The following is a 21997-nucleotide window of genomic DNA, read 5'->3' on the forward strand; positions in this document are numbered from 1 at the left end:
GGGCAGGCGGGCCCCCCCTGGCCTCACAGGAGCCCCTTTGCCTCCCGCATCGCTGCTCTCCTCATTGCACTACACATGACTAATTTGAATTTTGACATAATTAGCCATGCGGTGCTGGAGGCTGGAGGGGCCCCCTCTCTCCCCGGGGCCCCCGTGCAATGCACGATCTGCACGGGCGGTAGGTCCGCCCCTGCTGCGAGGATGGAAAAGGAGATCCCGTCCACAATCATGACACCGACTTCAGCTGTAATTGCCGCAAAAGGAGATTCTACAGAGTACTGATTTTAGGAAGGTGAATAGTCATGCACACTGAAGATTTCAGTTATTTTGTCCTATCTGTTGTATGCTTCACAAAATTTATTTTAACACCTCAACTCGCACTATCTTCATTAGGTATAGACCAGATTGATCCATCTAACATCGTTTATAATCCATGTTTTATTGGTGTAACCAAATCTAACATTGCTCTTTTCTGGAAAATCCCTGACGTCCCTTCTCTTCAAGACAATATAGACAAAGTAAACTTACATAAACCTTTTGAACAAAAAATTGCTATAGTCAATAATAGTTTTGATATATTCTGCAAAAAATGGAATCAATAGATAATTTTGTTTCCTTAAGGATTTGAGAAATTTCCTATTTATGCTTATTGTATTTTGGGCTGAAATTCTTGATATTGTTATTCCTTATAGTTTGCTACTATTTAATAGTCTTGTTCTTTACAAGGACCTTGTAGTCCTTTTTTGTTTTGTTCCCCCTTCTTTTCCTTTTGTCATTCCTTTCCTTCCCCGGTCCTGCTGACCTTATCTTTTCCTAAAGTTGTTATGTTTTAAAAGGTTAATAAAATGTTTGGAAAACAATAAAAGGAAAACCAAATGTTCACAGCTGTAGTCATGTTCGTTACATAATAATAATCTTTATTTTTATATAGCGCTAACATATTCCGCAGCGCTTTACAGTTTGCACACATTTTCACGAACTGATGCAAACCCTAAAAAAAAAAAAATGAAAATCCAGGTTGTGAGGTAGCAAAACACAAAAAAAAGCCAGGGGGTGAATACTTTTGTAAGCCAATTTAAATCCCATCCACTTTGTTGGAAATGTTAGATGTTGCGCTTATAATACAGTGAAACTAAGCAACTTCAAAAATGTATTGTGGGAACTTAACCTACTAAAAAAAAAATAAATGGAAAAAACAAAGAAAAAACAAAGAAAAAAAACACAAAAAGTGTCAATGACCATTTAATAAGCTTTAAAATGTTATACTATAGTGTTAAACTGTGCTAAAAAAGTAAGATTGTGCACCCCACTAGGGTACTGGAGTACAATTGTGAAAAAATGTTGGCACATTTGAAAAATATGCAAAACCAAGTGATCAAAAAAAACACAATAATATTGAAAAAGACGCCAATAAAACTTACAAATAAAACCATTTTTACTTTAGAAAAAAGGAGGAAAAGCAGTGAAGAATCAGCCCCTTTATGTCCAAAGCTGTACATGCGTGTATATTTCAGTGTCAATGATTGTATTTTAATGTTTGTGATCAACAGCAACGTGAGTTTTATTCCTGGTCATTTTTATTCTTTACTTTTGTAAACAATTTCTCATTGACGAGTCTCCTATCTATAGTATAATAATACTGTAATATTGAGCCAAATCTTTTTATATTTGAAACAATTACGGTAGTAGTAGTTTTATTTTATTTGCAGTTCTAAGAATATTAATACAGCTACATAATACAATGTTAAAATAAAAAATGCCAAAAATATATAAATACCTATATTTGAGGTACAAGTATAGGCCAATGCTTTGCTGCATTTTAATTTCTTGATAGAATAGATTCTGCTGTCATTCCTTAAACACACCTCTAGATGGCAGTGTCTGACCACTAAATAGCTAACTGTTCACATGAAACTAGATTCACCTAAAGAAGCTGATATATGAGCGCTCGGAATTGTGACCTAGCTTTTACCCGAGGCAATGTTAAAGGACCACTAAACCTAAAATAAAGACTTTATAAAATATACTGCCAATATCATTCAAACCATATTTCTGTAAATGTACCTAAATCTTCTCGAAAATGGAGATGTTATAAAAAGTAGGACACATATTTGTGATTGCTACTCTGCAGAATTATGCAGTGAAATGGGGTTGCATTAAGAATTTTTGGGTACCCAGACAGCGAGAAGAAAGGTGAAAAAATCCAAATGTTTCTGACTTTTTGCGATTTACCTGTCGCGAACACAGTACCCAAGAGGTCGCAGTATGTCCCCATGTAACTGCATTATTCCCAAACCATTGCAGCTGCTCAACCTGTGCCGATGCCAAAGTCATCGTCTAGCCCTATCCTTACTGATAACAGGGAAGAATAGGAAACATTCCATTAAATAAGATAAGATTTCAGTACTGCATGATGCCTTGATAAATAAAGTTCAATTAAACATATAGGAAAGCATGACCCCAGCTGAGTGGTTCTAGTATTGGCGAAATATGTCATGTACATGAAACATATACAAATAAATGAAAGAATCCATGAGCATTGGATTTATATACAGACTGTAAGTGCAGTGGTTACAAAGAGGAAACCATTCACGCTAGTCTTGGATTGTAGAGGACAGGGTCAGTGTCCCAATAAAGTACAATAACTAAATGACAGCAGCTGAAACTGACAGTGATTGACAAGATGCTTATCCTAACAGATTTTAAAACCAATGTCACGAAAGGAACAATCATTACAATAGCTAGATATGTGTATATATATGAATATATACATATACACTGCTCAAAAATAAAGGGAACACTCAAACAACACAATGTGACTCCAAATCAATCACACTTCTGTCTGGTTATGAAGCAATACTGATTGTGAATCAATTTCTCCAGCTGTTGTGCAAATGGAACAGACAACAGGTAGAAATGATAGGAAATTAGCAAGATAGCCCCTATATAGTAGTGGTTCTGAAGGGGGAGACCACAGACCATTTCTTTGTTCTGATCCTTTTTGGCAGTTGTTTTGGTCACTTTTGCATTTTGTTATAGCTCTCACCCCTAGAGGTGAAGTAGCATGAGGCTGTATCTACTGTACAACCCACAGAAGTGGATCAGGTAGTGCAGCTCATCAAGGATGGCACATCAATGTGAGCTGTGGCAAGAAGGGTGTCTGTCAGCACAGTGTCCAGAGCATGGATCAGATACCAGGACACAAGCCAGTACACCAGGAGATGTGCAGGGGCAGTAGGAGGGCAACAACCCAGCAACAGGACCGTTACCTCTTCCTTTGTAAAAGGAGAAACAGGAAGAGCAGCACCAGAGCAGCCCTGCAAAATGACTTCCAGTAGGCCACTAACATCCGTATGTCTGCTAAAACTGTCACAAACAGACTCAATGAGGGTGGCATTAGGGCCGGATGTCCCCAAGTGGGTGCTATGCTTACAGTTCAACACCGTACAGGATGATTGGCATTTGCTAGTGAACATAAAGATTGATAGATTTGACATTGGCACCCTGTGTTCTTCATGGAATAGAATAGGTTCACACTGAGCACATGTGACAGACATGAGTCTGGAAACGATGTGGAACACGTTCTGCTGCCTGCAACATTCTCCAGCATGACCAGTTTGGCAAGTGGGTCAGTAATGCTGAGGGGAGGCATTTCTTTGGAGGGTCACACAGACCTCCATGTGTTAGCTAGAGGCACCCTGACTGCCATTAGGTGCATCAGGCCCTTGGTTAATAAAAATAATAATAATAATCTTTATTTTTATATAGCGCTAACATATTCCGCAGCGCTTTACAGTTTGCACACATTTTCATCACTGTCCGTGATGGGGCTCACAATCTCTTTATGATGTATGACAATGCTACACCTCATTTGGCTGAAGTGTGTCAGCAGTTCCTACATGATGAAGGCATTGATGCCATGGACTAGCTTGCCCATTCCCCAGACCTGAATCCAATTGAGCACATCTGGGACATCATGTCTCGTTCCATCCACCAACTGTTCAGGAGATGACTGATGCAATAATCCAGGTCTGGGTGGACATCCTTCAGGAGAACATCTGCCACCTCATGAAGAGCATGCCCAGGCATTGTAGGGAGGTCATAGAGGCATGTGGAGGCCACATACACTACTGAGCATCATTTCCTTGTCTTGAGGCATTTCCACTGAAGTTGGCATTTCCACTGAAGTTGGATCAGCCTGTAGTTTGATTTTCCACTTTGATTAGGTATCATTCCAAATTCAGACCTCCATGAAAAATTAATTCTGATTTCTATTGATCATTTTATGTTTTATTGTTCACAAGGCATTCTACTGAATAAAGATTTGCAACTGAATATTTCATTCAGTGATATCTAGCATGGGGTGTTTTAGTGTTCCTTTTAGGTTTTTTGAGCAGTGTATATACATACACTGGATATGCGCATTTTAATCTTCTATCTTGGTATTCATTTTGTTTCATGTGGTGTCTCCTAGTTCTCCTCTAACACACATGGTTTAGATATTACTTGCTCTTAAAATACAGTGCTATATACAGTATATTTGTCTATTATTTCTTGTTGTTGCTTTTCATCTTATACTGTAGATGCACATATTGCCAATGCCTTTGAGTCCTTGCTCAATAAAGGAAGAAATAAATCTCCTAAATTTCTACCTCTAAGGTACAGAGGCTGCTTTATTCTTTTGTTTGTATATTATGCAGTTATGGCAGCATGCACTTCTTCACACTTGCTGTATTCTGTTCAGAGGCACTAGATAATTTGTTTAAATTTTTGGTAGTATACTGTTGGAGGTGGTAACTGCCTCTATATTTGGCTCAGCACTCCTCCCATCAGCCTAAGGGAAGAGTCAGATGGCTGTATAACTCGGACTGGGATAGCAAAGCAATGCTAGGACTGGCCATCAGCTCTCCCGTACCTAGCGTGACAACTAGTATTTCTATGCAGCTATCACTCTCGGATCGGGAGAGGCAATGGCCAGTCCAAGCATTACACTGCAATCCCCATTTGAGTTATACAGTCGTCTGACTATTACCTAAGACTGTTTTTAATTAGTCCTGGATCCAACCTGAATTTTATACTTGCAGGCTTTTGGACCAAGAGAGGCATGTCTGATAAATATTAGCCATAGGAAAAGGTCGCCTTGTTGTGGCTGGTGGGCTCTCATGGCAAATTTATATGCTAAGTACCTTCACCTTTATAAATATATTCTATATATCAGTTATGTAGTCCAAATGTCATAAATTCGATGTTTACATACATCTTATGCTGGTATACATCTACATAAACAGTTTTCTTATTGCATTACACCTTATATACTGTATGCACACATTGTGAACATTTTAAGTCCTTGCTCAATAAAGGAAGATAAGACTTCCAATATAAAGATCTTTGCAACATGAGCGCGACAAAGGTTTAGATGTAAAGGGCTTTATTGGCTTTGAAGGATTTTTATATACTCCCTCAGACATAAAATTCAGAATGGAGAGCCTCTCTGTAAGGTTTTATTATAATAAGAATTGATTAACCTTATTTAATAAACCAAAAAATCTCTAAAAACAGATTAAAGACAAAGCAAAGACAGGGACACAGCTTAGGGTAGGTCATATTTGCCAAACAGACCCGATTTTAGACTTTAAAATGTTTGTGCATTTAGGGAAAGGTCTCCTGATATGGGAAAAATTCTAGCCAGGAAAGGCTTAATGAGGTAAAAGATTGTAAGTTTTAGAGGCTGGGTATCAGGCATAGTTAAAAGTGAGTAGGGAGGAAAGCATGAGGTTATTGGGGGGACCTTGCATCTGAGCAGAATGCTCGGTCGTAGAGCGGTGTCCCACCCCCTTCATTGTATGTTTTGCCATTTTTCTTTCCTTACTTGGTTAATCTGACAGAGCAGTGGGCAGGAGATTAATTTTGGGCAAAAATCAGCAAAAGGTGCTCTGAAATTGGTGCAGTAAGGGTGGAGTTTAGCTGGTGAAGTTGCAGGTCATGTATGGAAAACCTTTGACGACCTCCTTCCTATAAAGTTATAGTGCATATACTGCTAGAAGGTGCTGGTAATATTAGGTTTGGACAATTTATTTTCACGTGGATTATTCTAGGGAAGAATACCTTTGTATATGAATCCATATGGTGGCATGCACTATGCAGTCCTGGAGCATAAGGAACGCATTGTGCCACTGTACAAGCTCCATGCATCTGGCTTTACCACGTGCATGAAGTCCTATAACACAAGGAAGCTGCTTAGTGTCTCCTCGCTGCTTTCAGCAATTCATCGCATTCCTATAATTCAGCACTTTGTTTCTCTAATGTAATTAATCATGACAAATTGAGATTTATATTTTAGAATTTACAAAATTCATTTACAGAGCATAAAATATTTATCGTCAGTGAGAGAAGTTGGGAGAGTTTCAGCTGCCGTCTCTGGGAGCGTTTAGTCTGCCATCGCCATGAACATCATACAATAGAATCTAAATAATAATCCATTCATTTTGTGCATGGTAGATAATGATGCTCAGATAATGAAATCCTCTTATTTTTCAAGCCTTGTTTCTATGGTAATTAAATGATTCTTTTTTGGATATCCATACAAATTTTTCCTTGAAGATATTATTTACAGTTAGGAATATAAATGGAAATCAATATTTGGGCCAAAGGTAGGCAAAGGCTACAATCCGAATAAAAAACACAACCTCAACCTGGAAAGGGCTCCCGCCATAGACTCAGAATGATGATGTTCAGATAAAAAGGAAACCATTTGAGAAATGTTTGCACAAACACATGCAATTCATGGCATTTTTTGAAGCCTGGAAAGCATCTGAAATAAATTGTGTAAGGGAAACCTAAAGGTGCCAGTTTTTAATCTAAACGGTACATCCATAAGTGACACGTACATATAAACATAGATTCACAGATTGGATAGAAATACTTGAAACATGTCAGATCTGTGGCTTGTGCCAGCTGGGCTCCCAACAAATGATGCCAATTGGTAGATCCCATGATCGGCAGTAAAAGAGGAGGTGTCACTTACCATAAATTTATAATTATGTTACCTGTTTTAAATGCTACTTGTTACACTCCTTTCCCGGCTGGGATGGGCTCTGCTCCCTTCCCTGCTGGTTGTCACCCTTTGCTGTGCTCCACATCAGGATTTGCAGATTGCCCAGCATCATCTCTCTAGACCCCAAAACAACAAATTAAAGACACATCTGTGTCTTGATACTGAAACACTAAAGTTGCCAAACCTCTGTGACCCTCCATATCCTCAGTCTTGCTGGTTAATCCTTAGCTAGATACCTCCTGGATTAGCCCATCACTTGCAGTAAGATCACAAACTGTTATTGGAATTTGTTTATGCTGTGTATTAATTTTTGCTATGTGGAACTTCTGCCTTTCTTTAAGTGCTGCTCCAGACTTTCCATTTCCCTCTTCACCTGCCATAATGTTCTTGCTGCTCCAGACTTTTCACAGCTTCATTCTTCCTCGTGCCCTCTAGCTGTCTGCACCTACGTCCTAAGTCCATATGACTATCCTGACTTGCACCTCCATGAATCCAACTCACCAGGTGAGACTAACATTGCTGTTCTCCTGAACCTGGCATTGTTTTTCTATTGTCCTTGTGCATCTCCATTTCTGAGATACGGCCCCTACTTCACTATATGAATCTAATTTTTTTTAGTCAAGTGAGTGTGGTCCTTAACTCTTCTATTTTTAAGCACTGCACCCACCTGGCTAAAAAGACTAGATTTACATACAGTGAAGAGGGGGCCCAGAGGCACAGGAACTCAAAAAACAAGTCAAGATTCGAGAGAACAGAGGTATTTACACCAGGTAAAAATTCATTAAAAAAGGTAAATATATATTTCTGTCATTTCTCTTGTTTTCTCAGACAAAAAGTATACACAAGACTGGTAGAAATATCAGATAAATCTGGCCTTTCAGGGCACATAGCGATCTATTACTACCACGGCATGCACACATATAGGGCCAAGCACTGAGATCTGCTCACTCCTAGGCCCCATGTCTAGCCAGTCTAATTTCTATAGTATAACAGTCCATCTAATGTACTTCATAAAACAGATGAAAAATCCCTGCTTTACTAATATATAAACTAGTATAATAAAAAGTAGGACCTAAATACTCATGATAACATATGCTTTTAATATGCTGCTAAGTTTCATGAAGGTAATCCACCTAATGCCATCATCTCTGGCTTCAAGATGGGCTCTCATATGTAGGACCTCTCCCTTATATGACAGCTTTCCCTTCAAAATTAAACCACTATGAAAAAATGACTGAGGAAGAGAGACTGCTTGGAAAAACTCAAATAACAAATATCATTATATCTGAGCAGAGAAAAAAAATCTATCTCTTAGTTACAATGCAGCTGTTCTTAAGTAAAGCTGAGAAGATGGATCTATTGAGAGAGGCCACAGCTGCTGCTGTTGCTCTTCCCTAAGGAAACCCACAAATATACAAGCAAATCAGTATACTCAAAGATTACACTTTTTTCTTTAGACTATCTTGAAAAAAATTGAAAAGTGTAAAATGTTGTTACTATGCATCTGGAGAGTGAAATGCCATTGGTCAGTGATTGAGAAAACAACCCAACAATTGAGAAAAGTCCACGATGGCAAATCTTTTCTCAATCTATAATACTATACTGGAGAGCTTGGTGTCCTACTAGGAGTAATGGATGCGGGTACCAGACTATTAAGGTGTAACTGTACATTCTTGGATACTTGTCAGAAGTTATGATGATCTGTGGGGGTTTTGAGTTTCGATGCCCCTATCAATTGCTAAGCATTCAGCCAAGCACTGCTCTCCTTGTAGACATATTAAGAGACTTTCTACTGAGCTTACCTCCAGATCCAGAGCAGAACAGAACTCGGCCAAGCACTTCTGCCTTCTGTTTTAACGAATCCTGTGGAGTTTCAGCATCTCAACTGCCAACAATCAAAACATCTGACAGCTCTCTATTACATGTCAAATGTTTTCTGAACATGCAGGATCTTTTGAAGTTATGTATACAAGGAAATGAGAAGCTACGGAGATTGGTGGTATAGAATACCCAAAACCTTGTCAACTTTACGGAAGGAGAGCCCTCAATAAATGATGGGAGAGGGCTAGGGTTAGTCCTATTCCTAAATAAATGATCTACAAGCAGTTTATGTAACACATATATTATCTAAATATTACAAATTTATTATACTGAACTGTAAAGGAAATAGATGGGAATCAAGAGAGATCCACTTACTCATAAACTGTCGTCCAACCGTTCTCATTGCTATTGGTTGCCAGAAGCCCTGTATTTCCATGGTATGTCATTAATGCTAGGTTATATCCTTGAGCAGATATCCTTTTCAGCACTCCATTGTTGCTGATCGTCAGCCAGTAGACTTGTCCTCCAGGTACGACCAGCCACAAAGGTATGCCCCCGGCATCCCGTCGAATATGAACCAAATTTCCATTACTACTGGTAATATAGATTACATCCCCATCACCATTGTATGTAAAGTTGTATACGTAGTCCCTAGTTATCAGATTTAAAGTATGGAGATGGGTCCCATTGGTACTGAACTGATACAATTCTTGGTCTGCTGGAGAGGCAACCTCATACATATTCATGGCATTCAGATGAGGTTTGTTCTTAGTGACTGCTCGAATGCGTATGTTGCCAAGATCAGCTATGTACAGTGTGCCATCTGGAGAAACAGCTAACGATGAAGGCGCTTTCAGTCTGGCATCTTTTGCAAATCCACCGTCACCTATGGGACAAATAATATTAACAGTATTAATCTGCAAATTGCGCGTTCTAATTTTTATTACTGAAAGTCTGTAAACATAAGAAATTTTAATATTCACAGTCCGTTTTAAAAAGCATTACTTTGAATGGTATAATTTGGTAAAATGTGAATCAGCAAAGATTAGCATTATTATGCATTTATCTCAGCAATCCTCATTTTTGAAGATTCAATGCCCTGCTGGTTTAAAAATTGTTTGTTTGTTTTTTCCTAGCTTCACGTACGGTGCCAGGACATCTGCTATATTTCCCTACACAGCAATCTCCTCAATGTATTACTACCATTGCATGTAAGTAGAGATTTGCTTGTGAGCGTTAGCAAAATGGACTATCATCTTGGATTATGATATTGAAAAGATTCCTAATATTTATAAAAAAAAATAATTTTTCATAGGCTGCAAATAATAGTTCCTGATCGGTTGTATTCCACTTTCTGATATCTCACTGATCGCTCAAAACACTGCTCTGAAATGTACAACTCCTGTAGCAGCATCACACAAAGCAGTGTACAGGATCAGTAGTAAGTTTATGGATCCGTACATGTCTTCTCATAGGACCCATAGAGTTTCTATCATATTTATAGTGATTAGCATAAACACTAATCATATTATCCAAACACTTTATCATATTGAAGGGGTGTTCTTAGGTAGTCTCTTAAGCAATTCAGAGAAATGCAATCGCCTTATAGTTTCCTTACTTTCAGCCAGGGCGGACTCTACTCCTGGAGTGACAGCTCTGGTAATAGAACTGTAGCCTTAGTAGAGCTCTAAAACCCAGCACCAAATCTGCTATAGCACATTCAGCTATCATTGGTTTATTCTGTAGTGGTTTATATTATTATACCTGCATTTACACGTAGAGATAGCAAGGCATTTCAACAAGCACGCAGGTCCAGGCAGGGAGAGAAGAGAGAGCCATGATTAGGAGACTTGTTGTGAAAGCTACTGGCTGGTGATTTATAATTGGATCTCTTCAGAAGAGGAGAGGGAGAGGGAGGGAGATGAGCTGGTAACTGCTGTATAGAAATTAATGGGCTGGAGAGAGCTGGCTGGAATGTTAAGAGTTAACTCATCTCCTGGAATGTAACTACTGCGCACACGCGGCCAATGTTTGGAGGCCAGGATACATAAAATTAGCTGTAAATTATAACAGATAAAATGTATCATTACAGGAAAATGACAGCAGATAGAAAAGAGTAAGTCAATTGAAAACTTGCTTATTTTCATGCTGTCTAAAGTTATTTAAGAACTTGAGAAAACCCCTTTAAGGCCCTTTTACATGGCGCCAATATGAACATTGAACATTTTTAACAGCTCATACCTGCTCATAGGACTGTGTAACCATGGCAGCAATTTGTAGCCAAAAGAGCAAACATTCTTTAGGCTCACATAAAATATGGGATCTGCTAAAGCCCACTATGCACATTAAATTATTGTTAGCCAAACCCGCCGATATCGACGGGTTCAGCCGGCAAGCTAATGTGTATAGTGGCGCCAGCCAACTGTTTGTTCGGTGAGACATTTATCGGACATGTCAGATTTGGACTGCCAGTGGTATTGTTCGTCCATATATAAGCTGCCACTTAAAATTTCTCATAGAGAACACTTGGCCAAGAGAATAAGAAAAGGGTTTAACTAAAATCAACAAAAATTATTATACGGATAATGCCATTAACCATTGGTCTTAGTAAATAACGAACTGTGCTGCCAACCGTGGTGTTCACTTTATCAACTACGGCTGTTGGATTACAAATTTTTATTGCATGGTGTATGATGTTTAACCATATGTGCTTGGTGTTTAGAGTATATCCTTTTTTTACTGCAATTTGCTATGAGTGACTAACAATTCAATTTATCAAGCAGGCATTTGCATGATTGATGGGGATTAGTGTGGATGGTATCTTATAGGACTAAATACCGCACATCTTCACACTATATAGCGCACAGGCGTTTTTTCATTTTAGTTTTAATCTCATTAGTAATACACCACCAGGAGTGTTTTTATTTGTCTTGTGCAGCCTTTTTTTATATATGTCTTTTCACATATATCCCTTTACCTAGATGTCCTATAGATGTGAATAGCGCAGGTAACAATATCTTAATTTTTCATCTTTCTTATAGAGTGTTAGCTCTTATAATCAGAAATATTCAGTTTCTTTCTTGCTTGTAAAGTGTTAGCTATTATGGTCAGAGGGGTCTGTGCCGCTAACTATAGACCTGTCTCTAATCTTCCCTTCATCTCTAAACTCCTGGAACGCCTGGTCCACTCCCGTCTTATCCGCTATCTCTCAGAAAACTCTGTTCTCGACCCTCTCCAATCCGGTTTCCGCTCTTTACACTCCACTGAAACTGCCCTCACTAAAGTCTCTAATGATCTGCTAACAGCTAAATCAAATGGTCATTACTCCATGCTAATTCTCTTGGATCTCTCTGCAGCATTCGACACTGTGGATCATCAGCTCCTCCTCACTATGCTCTGTTCCATTGGCCTCAAGGACACCGTTCTCTCATGGTTCTCCTCCTATCTCTCCGACCGCTCCTTTACTGTATCATTTGCCGGTTCCTCCTCCTCTCACCTTCCCCTTACTGTTGGGGTCCCTCAAGGATTGGTTCTAGGCCCCCTCCTCTTCTCCTTGTACACTGCCCCTATTGGTCAAACAATCAGTAAATTTGGTTTCCAGTACCATCTCTATGCTGATGACACCCAATTATACGCTTGTCATCCTGACATCACGCCAGCCTTTCTAGAAAACACCGGCAATTGTCTAAACGCTGTGTCTAATATCATGTCCTCACTATATCTGAAACTGAACCTGTCAAAGACTGAACTCCTGGTGTTTCCTCCCTCTACTAATGTACCTATACCCGACATTGCTATTTCTGTGTGTGGTTCCACTATTACTCCCCAGCAACAGGCCCGCTGTCTTGGGGTCATACTTGATTCCGAGCTTTCCTTTGCCCCCCACATTCGATCACTGGCTCGCTCTTGTCATCTACACTTCAAAAACATTTCTAGAATTCGACCTTTTCTTACTTTTGACTCTGCAAAAACTCTTACTGTTTCTCTTATTCATTCTCGTCTCGACTATTGTAACTCTCTTCTAATCGGTCTCCCTCTTACCAAACTCTCCCCTCTCCAATCTGTCTTGAATGCTGCAGCCAGGATCAAATTCCTCACCAATCGTTACACCGATGCCTCTACCTTGTGCCAGTCATTACACTGGATACCCATCCACTCCAGAATTCAGTATAAACTTATTACCCTCACCCACAAAACCCTCCATAGCTCAGCACCACCTTACATCTCCTCCCTTGTTTCAGAATACCACCCTACCCACACCCTCCGTTCTGCTGATGACCTGAGGTTAGCATCCTCAATAGTCAGAACCTCCCACTCCGGTCTCCAAGACTTTACACGTGCCGCGCCAATTCTTTGGAATGCACTTCCCAGGTCAATACGATTAGTCCCCAATCCCAACAATTTTAAGCGTGCCCTGAAAACACATTTATTCAGACTGGCCTATCGCCTCAACACATTAACCTAACCTATCTCTGTGTGGCACAGCCAAAAGTTTTACCATAACCAGATTTCCCGCATCATGTTCCCACATGCTTTATGCATCCATTAGCCCTCTGTGTCTGTACTGTTACACACTTAACATAATGGCTGGTCCATACAATCAGGGCAACTGTTACCACCCACCTTTCGTGTCTACCTCTTTCCTCAAAGACTGTAAGCTTGCGAGCAGGGCCCTCATTCCTCTTGGTATTTGTTATAATCTACTGTATGTGATTATTGTTATGCTGAAATGTCTATTGTCTGTACAAGTCCCCTCTGAAATGTAAAGTGCTGCGGAATATGTCGGCGCTATAAAAATAAAATTTATTATTATTATTATTATTAGAGGGGTCCACTCTTTCTCTTTCTCCTATAGAATGTTAGCTCTTACGGTCAGCGTGGTCTTTTCTCACCTATAAAGTGTAGGCTTGGTTTTAGCTCTTATGATCAACAATTTTCTGTATCTTTCTCTTCTGTAAAGTATTAGCTCTTATCGTCAGAGGGGTCCACTCTCTCTGTTTCTCTGATAGAGTGTAAGCTCTTATGGTCAGCGTGGTCTTTTCTCTCCTATAAAGTGTAGGCTTGGGATACTCTCTCTCATATAGAGTGTTAGCTCTTATGATCAGCAATGTTCTTTATCTTTCTCTCCTCTACAGTATTGGCTCTTATGGTCAGAGGGATCCACTCTCTCTGTTTCTCCTATAGAGTGTAAGCTCTTATGGTCAGCGTGGTCTTTTCTCTCCTATAAAGTGTAGGCTTGGGATACTCTCTCTCGTATAGAGTGTTAGCTCTTATGATCAGCAATGTTCTTTATCTTTCTCTCCTCTACAGTATTAGCTCTTATGGTCAGAGGGATCCACTCTCTCTGTTTCTCCTATAGAGTGTAAGCTCTTATGGTCAGCGTGGTCTTTTCTCTCCTATAAAGTGTAGGCTTGGGATACTCTCTCTAGTATAGAGTTTTAGCTCTTATGATCAACAATTTTCTGTATCTTTCTCTTCTGTAAAGTGTTAGCTGTTTCTCTGATAGAGTGTAAGCTATTATGGTCAATGTGTTTTTTTCTCTCCTACAAAATGTAGGCTTGGGATACTTTCTCTCCTATAGAGTGTTAGCTCTTATGATCAGCAATGTTCTGCATCTTTCTTTCCTGTAAAGTGTTAACTTTTATGGTCAGAGGAGTCCACTCTCTCTCTTTCTCCTATAGAGTGTAAGCTCTTACGGTCAGTGTGGTCTTTTCTCTCCTACAAAATGTAGGCTTGGGATACTCTCTCTCGTATAGAGTGTTAGCTCTTATGATCAGCAATGTTCTTTATCTTTCTCTCCTCTACAGTATTAGCTCTTATGGTCAGAGGGATCCACTCTCTCTGTTTCTCCTATAGAGTGTAAGCTCTTATAGTCAGCGTTGTCTTTTCTCTCCTATAAAGTGTAGGCTCGGGATACTGTCTCTCGTATAGAGTGTTAGCTCTTATGATCAGCAATGTACTGTATCTTTTTCTCCTGTAAAGTATTAGCTCTTATGGTCAGAGGGGTCCACTCTCTCTCTTTCTCCTATAGAGTGTAAGCTCTTATGGTCAGCGTGGTCTTTTCTCTCCTATAAAGTGTAGGCTCGGGATACTCTCTCTCGTATAGAGTGTTAGCTCTTATGATCAGCAATGTACTGTATCTTTCTCTCCTGTAAAGTATTAGCTCTTATGGTCAGAGGGGTCCACTCTCTCTGTTTCTCCTATAGAGTGTAAGCTCTTATCGTCAGCGTGGTCTTTTCTCTCCTATAAAGTGTAGGCTCGGGATACTCTCTCTCGTATAGAGTGTTAGCTGTTATGATCAGCAATGTACTGTATCTTTCTCTCCTGTAAAGTATTAGCTCTTATGGTTAGAGGGGTCTACTCTCTCTGTTTCTCCTATAGAGTGTAAGCTCTTATCGTCAGCGTGGTCTTTTCTCTCCTATAAAGTGTAGGCTCGGGATACTGTCTCTCGTATAGAGTGTTAGCTCTTATGATCAGCAATGTACTGTATCTTTTTCTCCTGTAAAGTATTAGCTCTTATGGTCAGAGGGGTCTACTCTCTCTCTTTCTCCTATAGAGTGTAAGCTCTTATGGTCAGCGTGGTCTTTTCTCTCCTATAAAGTGTAGGCTCGGGATACTGTCTCTCGTATAGAGTGTTAGCTCTTATGATCAGCAATGTACTGTATCTTTTTCTCCTGTAAAGTATTAGCTCTTATGGTCAGAGGGGTCCACTCTCTCTCTTTCTCCTATAGAGTGTAAGCTCTTATGGTCAGTGTGGTCTTTTCTCTCATATAAAGTGTAAGATTGGGGTCGTCTCTCTTCTATAGAGTGTTAGCTCTTAAGGTCAGCAATGTTCCCTTTCTTTCTCGCTTGTTAAGTGTAAGCTCTCATGGTCAGAGAGGTTCTCTTTCTTTTCTCTCTCCCACATGAAAGCAAGTATCTTTCCAGTATTGAAATTTGTGCACATTTATTTGCTGTAAATCAATATTTTGGGGAAAATTCAGCATAAGCGGCAAATTTGAATTTGTAAAGATCCATTCATCTTCTTTACTAGTAAGGTCGCATTTCATATTGATTAAAATACAAACATTTGGTCTTACCTGAAAAGCAGTCACAATTGGGGTCGATCTTGCAGTCACAGTCCGTGGGGGCTCCAACTAATGTGGAGATCTCTCCATTTGTGGTGACTTGCTGTATTCTGTTAATCTTCCTTTCATCTGTTTCAGCAATGTAGAGAACTCCATTGTGGGACACGGCAATGGCACGTGCAGATTCTAAGGTGGAATGTATTGCTACTTTGCTGACGAGAAAGTAGTCTATCCCAGGAACCTGGCAATGTATAGGTCTACCGGCAATAATTCTCACTTGGTTATTATCAGAGATCTGGAGTACAATGTTATTGTCCAAGACATATAAAGAGTTATCCATTGGGTTGACTGCAAGATCAGTAGGCCATTCTAGTCGAACCTGCAAGGAATAAGCCGTATGAATCCAATATTTCATGAGAGAACAACATGAATGCAACAGGCGATGAAATTTGCAGATTGATGGCAATTCATCACATTGTACGTTCCTTATAATGACTTTTTTCATTTACAAACTTAAAAAAAGTGCTTAGAAAACTGCTTATTTGGGAACTGACCGGATTTAAAAGCAGCGGCTCACTTTATTAGCAAAGGGATTTATAATAAACAATATATAATTATTGCTATGGAGAGGATCCACCCTGTAAAAATATGAAAAGTTAATGGGTTTAAAAAAAAACCCTGATTTTTAAATGACCCATTTAGCAACTGATAGGGTTTCCCTCATCAGCAACCTTATCTACCAGTCGGAGCAATTATTTGGTCATCCCATTGAATTTCTGGTGAACTGTAATGCTTCATTTCCCCTTTGGTGGCGCTGCAAGAAAATTAAACACTTACCTTTATGTTTTCCCCCATGTGAAAGCTAATCGCTAAAAATACTTACAGTGGGATATCTTGGTGTCAGTTTAAGGTCAAAGGACTTCTCTAAGGGCAAGTGCAGACGACCGCGTTATCGGTCCGAGTGCGATCCAACAAAACATCGGACTGTGCTCGGACCAATGATACTTTATGCGTCCGTGCACTTGTCCAATTTTATCAGATCGCACTCGGCTTTGCAAGCCAATGAGAGTGCATGGAAATCATCGAGCTGCACTTGGATGACATCTGAATGCAGTCTGATCTCTGCGCCTTTATAAAATGAAGAAGATGGAGAAATTTTGTTGTCCATCTTCTCCTCACAATGTGCTAAAATTCTTTTATCCGAGAGAATCATATCACACTATGCTGACACTCCGATAAAACTCTTATCAGCCTTTGATCAGTCTGTCGTTTGCAAAAACGGCTCAATTCTCTGGGATGAGAGAATTTATGCCCTAACAAAAAGTAATTATCCAAAGCAAATAACTAATATAATATTCCCAGTAGCTAAAACTGAGTGTCCAGCCAGAAAAACAACCAATGACAAAGATTTCCTAATCATACGATATCAGCAATGGATCGTGGAGTCTCCATATTTAGTTGGGTTTGACACATTAGCAAGTTTCCGGTGTCAGCAGGTGATCGGTATGGTATGGAAACGGGGCTAGTATGTTTCCACAGTTATGCCGGGCTTTTAGCTATAGAAATGAGCTGGGTAGCCAGTCCCTTGACACTTGGCACTGGTCATGCGCTGACACATTAAACTATTTTCTATGTTGTTTTCAAATAATTTTATTGGTTTTTTTTGGAAATAAACAGGGTAGGGAAAGGAAGGTAGGAAGGGAGGGAAGGGAGTGGGGAATAAACAACCTTGTACAGGTACGGAAAAAAAATTTAAAAACTAGAGAACCCACAAACAGGCATAGAATAACATATCGAATAACAACATATAAGCGGTGGCACGGTGGCTCAGTGGTTAGCGCTGCAGCCTTGCAGCGCTGGGGTCCTGGGTTCGAATCCCACCAAGGACAACATCTGCAAGGAGTTTGCATGTTCTCCCCGTGTTTGCATGGGTTTCCTCCCACATTCTAAAGACATACTGATAGGGAATTTAGATTGTGAGCCCCATCGGGGACAGTGATGATATAAAAGAAAAAAAAAAATCGACAATCCCACTATTTTCTATGTTGAACCGAAGTCGTAGGATCTGAGACCTGATCTGTTTTCTTGAGTTTAGGGTACTGTGATAATTCAAGTAAATAAGCAAGTTGATTTTCTTACAATTTTTCAACGCAAGTAGAAGGGGAAGTTAATAAAACTTGCATTTTTTTTACACAAGTTGTGATACAAAATAGACGTGTGTGAGAAGCACCAACATGAGGTTCTGCAAGGGCTTGTGATCCAGTTTCATGAGGACTCTGGGTCTCTATCCTAGATTTTGAGAGGTGGACTGCATGCATGACTACAGCACTGTAGGTAAGTAGAATCTCATGGCTGGATTGTGAAATAGGCTTGTTCTATGGGTAAATCATATTGCCTTCAAAGTTTTTAACCTCTTAAAATAGTCATCACATTTTATGGCACCGTGTACTTACAATTGCTCATTTTGCCATTCTACTTAGCTAATTGTTCTCTTTTCCATCAAGTCAATGACATTACGTGATTCTGAATCCTTCTAAGCTCTATGTAGAAATAGGAAGTCTCCTTTCCTTGCATGAGTCATCATTAAAACTACAATTCTACATCAATGCAATATCCCTGGCAGCCCTGCCCCAACTCGTGCCAGCTGCTCCGCTTCTATCTCCTGTCAGGGTCTTTATAGTCATGTAGAAATGTAGTTCTAATGATGATTCATGCAGGGAAAAGATACTTCCTGTTTCTACATAGAGGTTAGAAGGATTCAGCTAGTCTGTTTTTAATGACATGATGTCACAGGAGAAGAAATAATTGGGTAGAAAGGAAAAATGAGCAATTGTAAGTGCACAGTACAATATAATATGATAACTGCAATATATTAAGAAGAAAAACTTTGATGGGAGAAGTGCTTCATTAATATAAACGATGGCTATATTGTGGCTCTTGCCATACACTGCACTGCAGTAGCTTCTCCTACTTTCTAATATAAGTATGCAGGCTTTTTTTTTAATTTTTTTTTTTTATTTCCATCATTTTTGTTTCTTCTTGATACATTTGAAAACTGGGCAGCAGATTCCCTGTAGTCTGAAATTCTCCATCAATGTTCCCAAGGAAAAAATTAACAATGTTGAACTGTCAGTAAGTGTACAAATTGTCATTGCAACATGTGTCATGTACCGCGGTGCCTTCTTTTCGGATTCATTGGAAAATGCAGCAAATCCTTCAATCAGAGCCTATCTTCATTTCTCAGACATTCTTACTTCAACACTGCAGGGTAAAATGCTTCATAGCAGCTCTGGATCCCAAGCAATCAACCAGCAATCACCGCCTTCATCACTTTGTGCTAATTTCATAAAAGCAGCCTGTAAATCTATCAATCATCCGATCCGTAAGTACACATCCTTTATGAGTGAGCAGCGCCTGCAGATTCACATGTCCTACACCGCGTACCAGAACTCTGTATGAACAGACAATGTCAGCTTAGTCCGCTCTAAACATACCTTTGACCTCTAAACGTAGCTCTACATTATTAGTCTAAACTTTTGCAAACATGGTGAATTTATTCATTCTACACTAAGAGTTTGCATAGCCCAAAGAAAACAAAGGCACGTGAACGATGTATACATAGGAAGGACGTCTAACATATAGGGACAGTGCCGTGTCCTTCGCGGCTTTACCAAAAGTTCCATTCAACCTTATATAATGTGGACCAAATTTACAAAAGGGCCCTAGCTGTAATAGAAAATGTGAATTGGGCTTTCCAAAATGTGCTCCAATCAATCTCTACATAGTTATTATACTTTATTATGCGATTCTCATTGTTTGCTATATCTGCAGCAGATATAGTAGGGTCCTGTAGATCTGCATCACATTTCATCTGTGCATGATAGGAAGTTGTCTTGTAAAGTTCACTTAGTGAGAAGTCATCTATATTTCCATGATTAAAGTTGTTGCCCAGCCTCTACGTGACTGCAGACTTGTTGATCCTCGCAGAGGATCCTCACTGATGCGCACTGTGGCGATCCTCCGGTGCCGGAGCTGGGAGAATGCGACTTGCAAACTTCAGACCACATTCCGACTAGACATATCCAGGCTTGCTCAATAAACTTGTAATGAGCGAAGCCATGTACGTCTAGTCGGCATGTGACGCCATGCATGCAGACACATACTTGCGGTCATGCACCCGCCTCTCCCTTTGCCGGCACCACACCGCTATGAAGATTTGCAAGTCTGCAGTCATATAGAGTGATTGCAGACTTGTACACTAAAGCCGGACAACCACTTTAACCTAGGAAACTTCGTCAAGTACATTTTCACATGTAGATCTACAAAAATGGTTCCGCACATGGACATAAAAAACGAACACAGATAACAATGTGGATGAAAATCATCTGAGATTTATGGATGAAACTTGGGCGACTTTTCATATGCTCATATGACCCGAGCCTAATGAACACAAACATGCTAGTGATTTGGGGTGCAATGGTGATGTCAAAGAGAATAAAGTCCATAAAGCTATTTTGTTTGAAAAAAAAAAAACTGGAAAAAAAAAATCACAAAAAACATTGCAGCATAGACACTGAAAATGCTCAGTCTACTATTTGGGGATTTATACCTCTCAGTAGCTTGACATTAACCTGGTTGGTATAGTTCTATATATGTAGAATATCTCAGGCAAAGAATGTATAAAATTGTATTATGACGCTGCACAAGCTCCAAATGCTCCTGTAATGTGGCACCGGTAGACATACTGTATATATTATACCACTGTATGCCTCAGATTTCATGCCGAGGCATAGAGAGATTTTCTCTTTTAGATTCTGTTTGATACTGCCAGGAAATAAATATGTCATGCTCCATCAAATACTGTGTTACAAAACTTTTTTCCCTGTTAGCATCACTTGCAAAGGGGGAGAAAGTCTCCATAATACGGCACCGTATGGAGGCACCATATGGAGGATTGCAGAGTCCCTACATAGTCTCAATGTATAGATTTTGGCCATGTGCAGGACGCCTAAAAAGTGTGATGTACACAGCATGACATGGCAGTTTATTTTAGGATAAACTGAAAATAATTGTGCAACGAACGGGCAGTGTGACTGTTTCTTCTAGCAGGCACTCTCGTCCTTGCTTCTTAAACTGTGATAAAATGCTAGATTGTGTCAAGACTATGTACGCTCTAAAGGGGTCATCCATCGAGTGATTTTTTAAATGTATTTTTTATGTACCGTAATGATCCCCTTCTACCACCTTGATCTGACATTGTCTGGTCCCCTGGTTGTAGTGATAATCAAACAATGGTCTGGCCAGTATCAGCATGGGTGTGGTGGGCGATTGGTAAGGGTAGTATGGATTCTTCTTTTAAAACCCAAATAAACAACCCCTTAAATGGTGGCAGGTTGGTAGTGTAATAAATGTCTCTGGTAACATACTGAATGTTCAGCACTAACTTATTTTACCCCAAATTCTTAAACTAAATTGATCATGCCACTGTTTGCCTATTATCGTGTCCTACTGTGGTGTGTGCTGACTTCAGGGAAGTTTTTTAGGTCACGGCTTACTCTATCTATGAAGTTCTATCTCCTGCAGGTGAACATGTATTTAACGGCAAAAGTGCTTTGATTTTTCATGATCGCACCAAAGTCCTTTATATTTTTCCAGTGAAAGGGAAAACACATTAGAAAATGGTTTTCTCTAAAAGTAAATCTCAGGAGTTTAAATCTAATTGAAAGTCTGCAAACAAAGGGTGGCAGACAGGATGCTTTTATGGATGAGCTTGACTGCTCATGGTATTTTGAATCCTGGATAAGCAGATCTTCATTGATGCTGTGTGTTTGCCCTTTTGGCATGCACTTCTATGTGGGCACTGGGAATAACTCCGAATATACACTTTTGTCTCATGTCAGGCATAAAATATTCAAGGCAGAGGCAGGCAGCTCTAAATGGTTGAGCTCAGCTGAATCACTCGCTCTAACTGCTGTAGATCATTTTTAATTAATTGTGACGAAGGTTCTATTGAACAGGAGTATATTAGCTAACAGCTGCCCGACAATAAACTGAA

The 21997-nt window shown here is 39.7% G+C and overlaps 1 protein-coding gene across 8 annotated transcripts in view; it reads right to left on the reverse strand.

Annotated features, from left to right (window-relative positions):
* TENM1 (teneurin transmembrane protein 1) overlaps positions 1 to 21997 on the reverse strand; it is a 1357925-nt gene that overhangs the window by 68821 nt on the left and 1267107 nt on the right. For all 8 annotated transcript variants that reach the window (XM_073547613.1, XM_073547619.1, XM_073547618.1 and 5 more), the window contains 2 exons: positions 15955 to 16321; positions 9251 to 9761 (listed from right to left, as the gene is read on the reverse strand). In XM_073547613.1, coding sequence (XP_073403714.1) covers positions 9251 to 9761; positions 15955 to 16321 — 878 coding nt within the window. The remainder of the gene's footprint in view (positions 1 to 9250; positions 9762 to 15954; positions 16322 to 21997) is intronic.

This window comes from Dendrobates tinctorius, unplaced genomic scaffold (assembly GCF_039654945.1).
Source record: "Dendrobates tinctorius isolate UK_male_01 unplaced genomic scaffold, ASM3965494v1 ptg000154l, whole genome shotgun sequence".
NCBI lineage: Eukaryota > Metazoa > Chordata > Amphibia > Anura > Dendrobatidae > Dendrobates > Dendrobates tinctorius.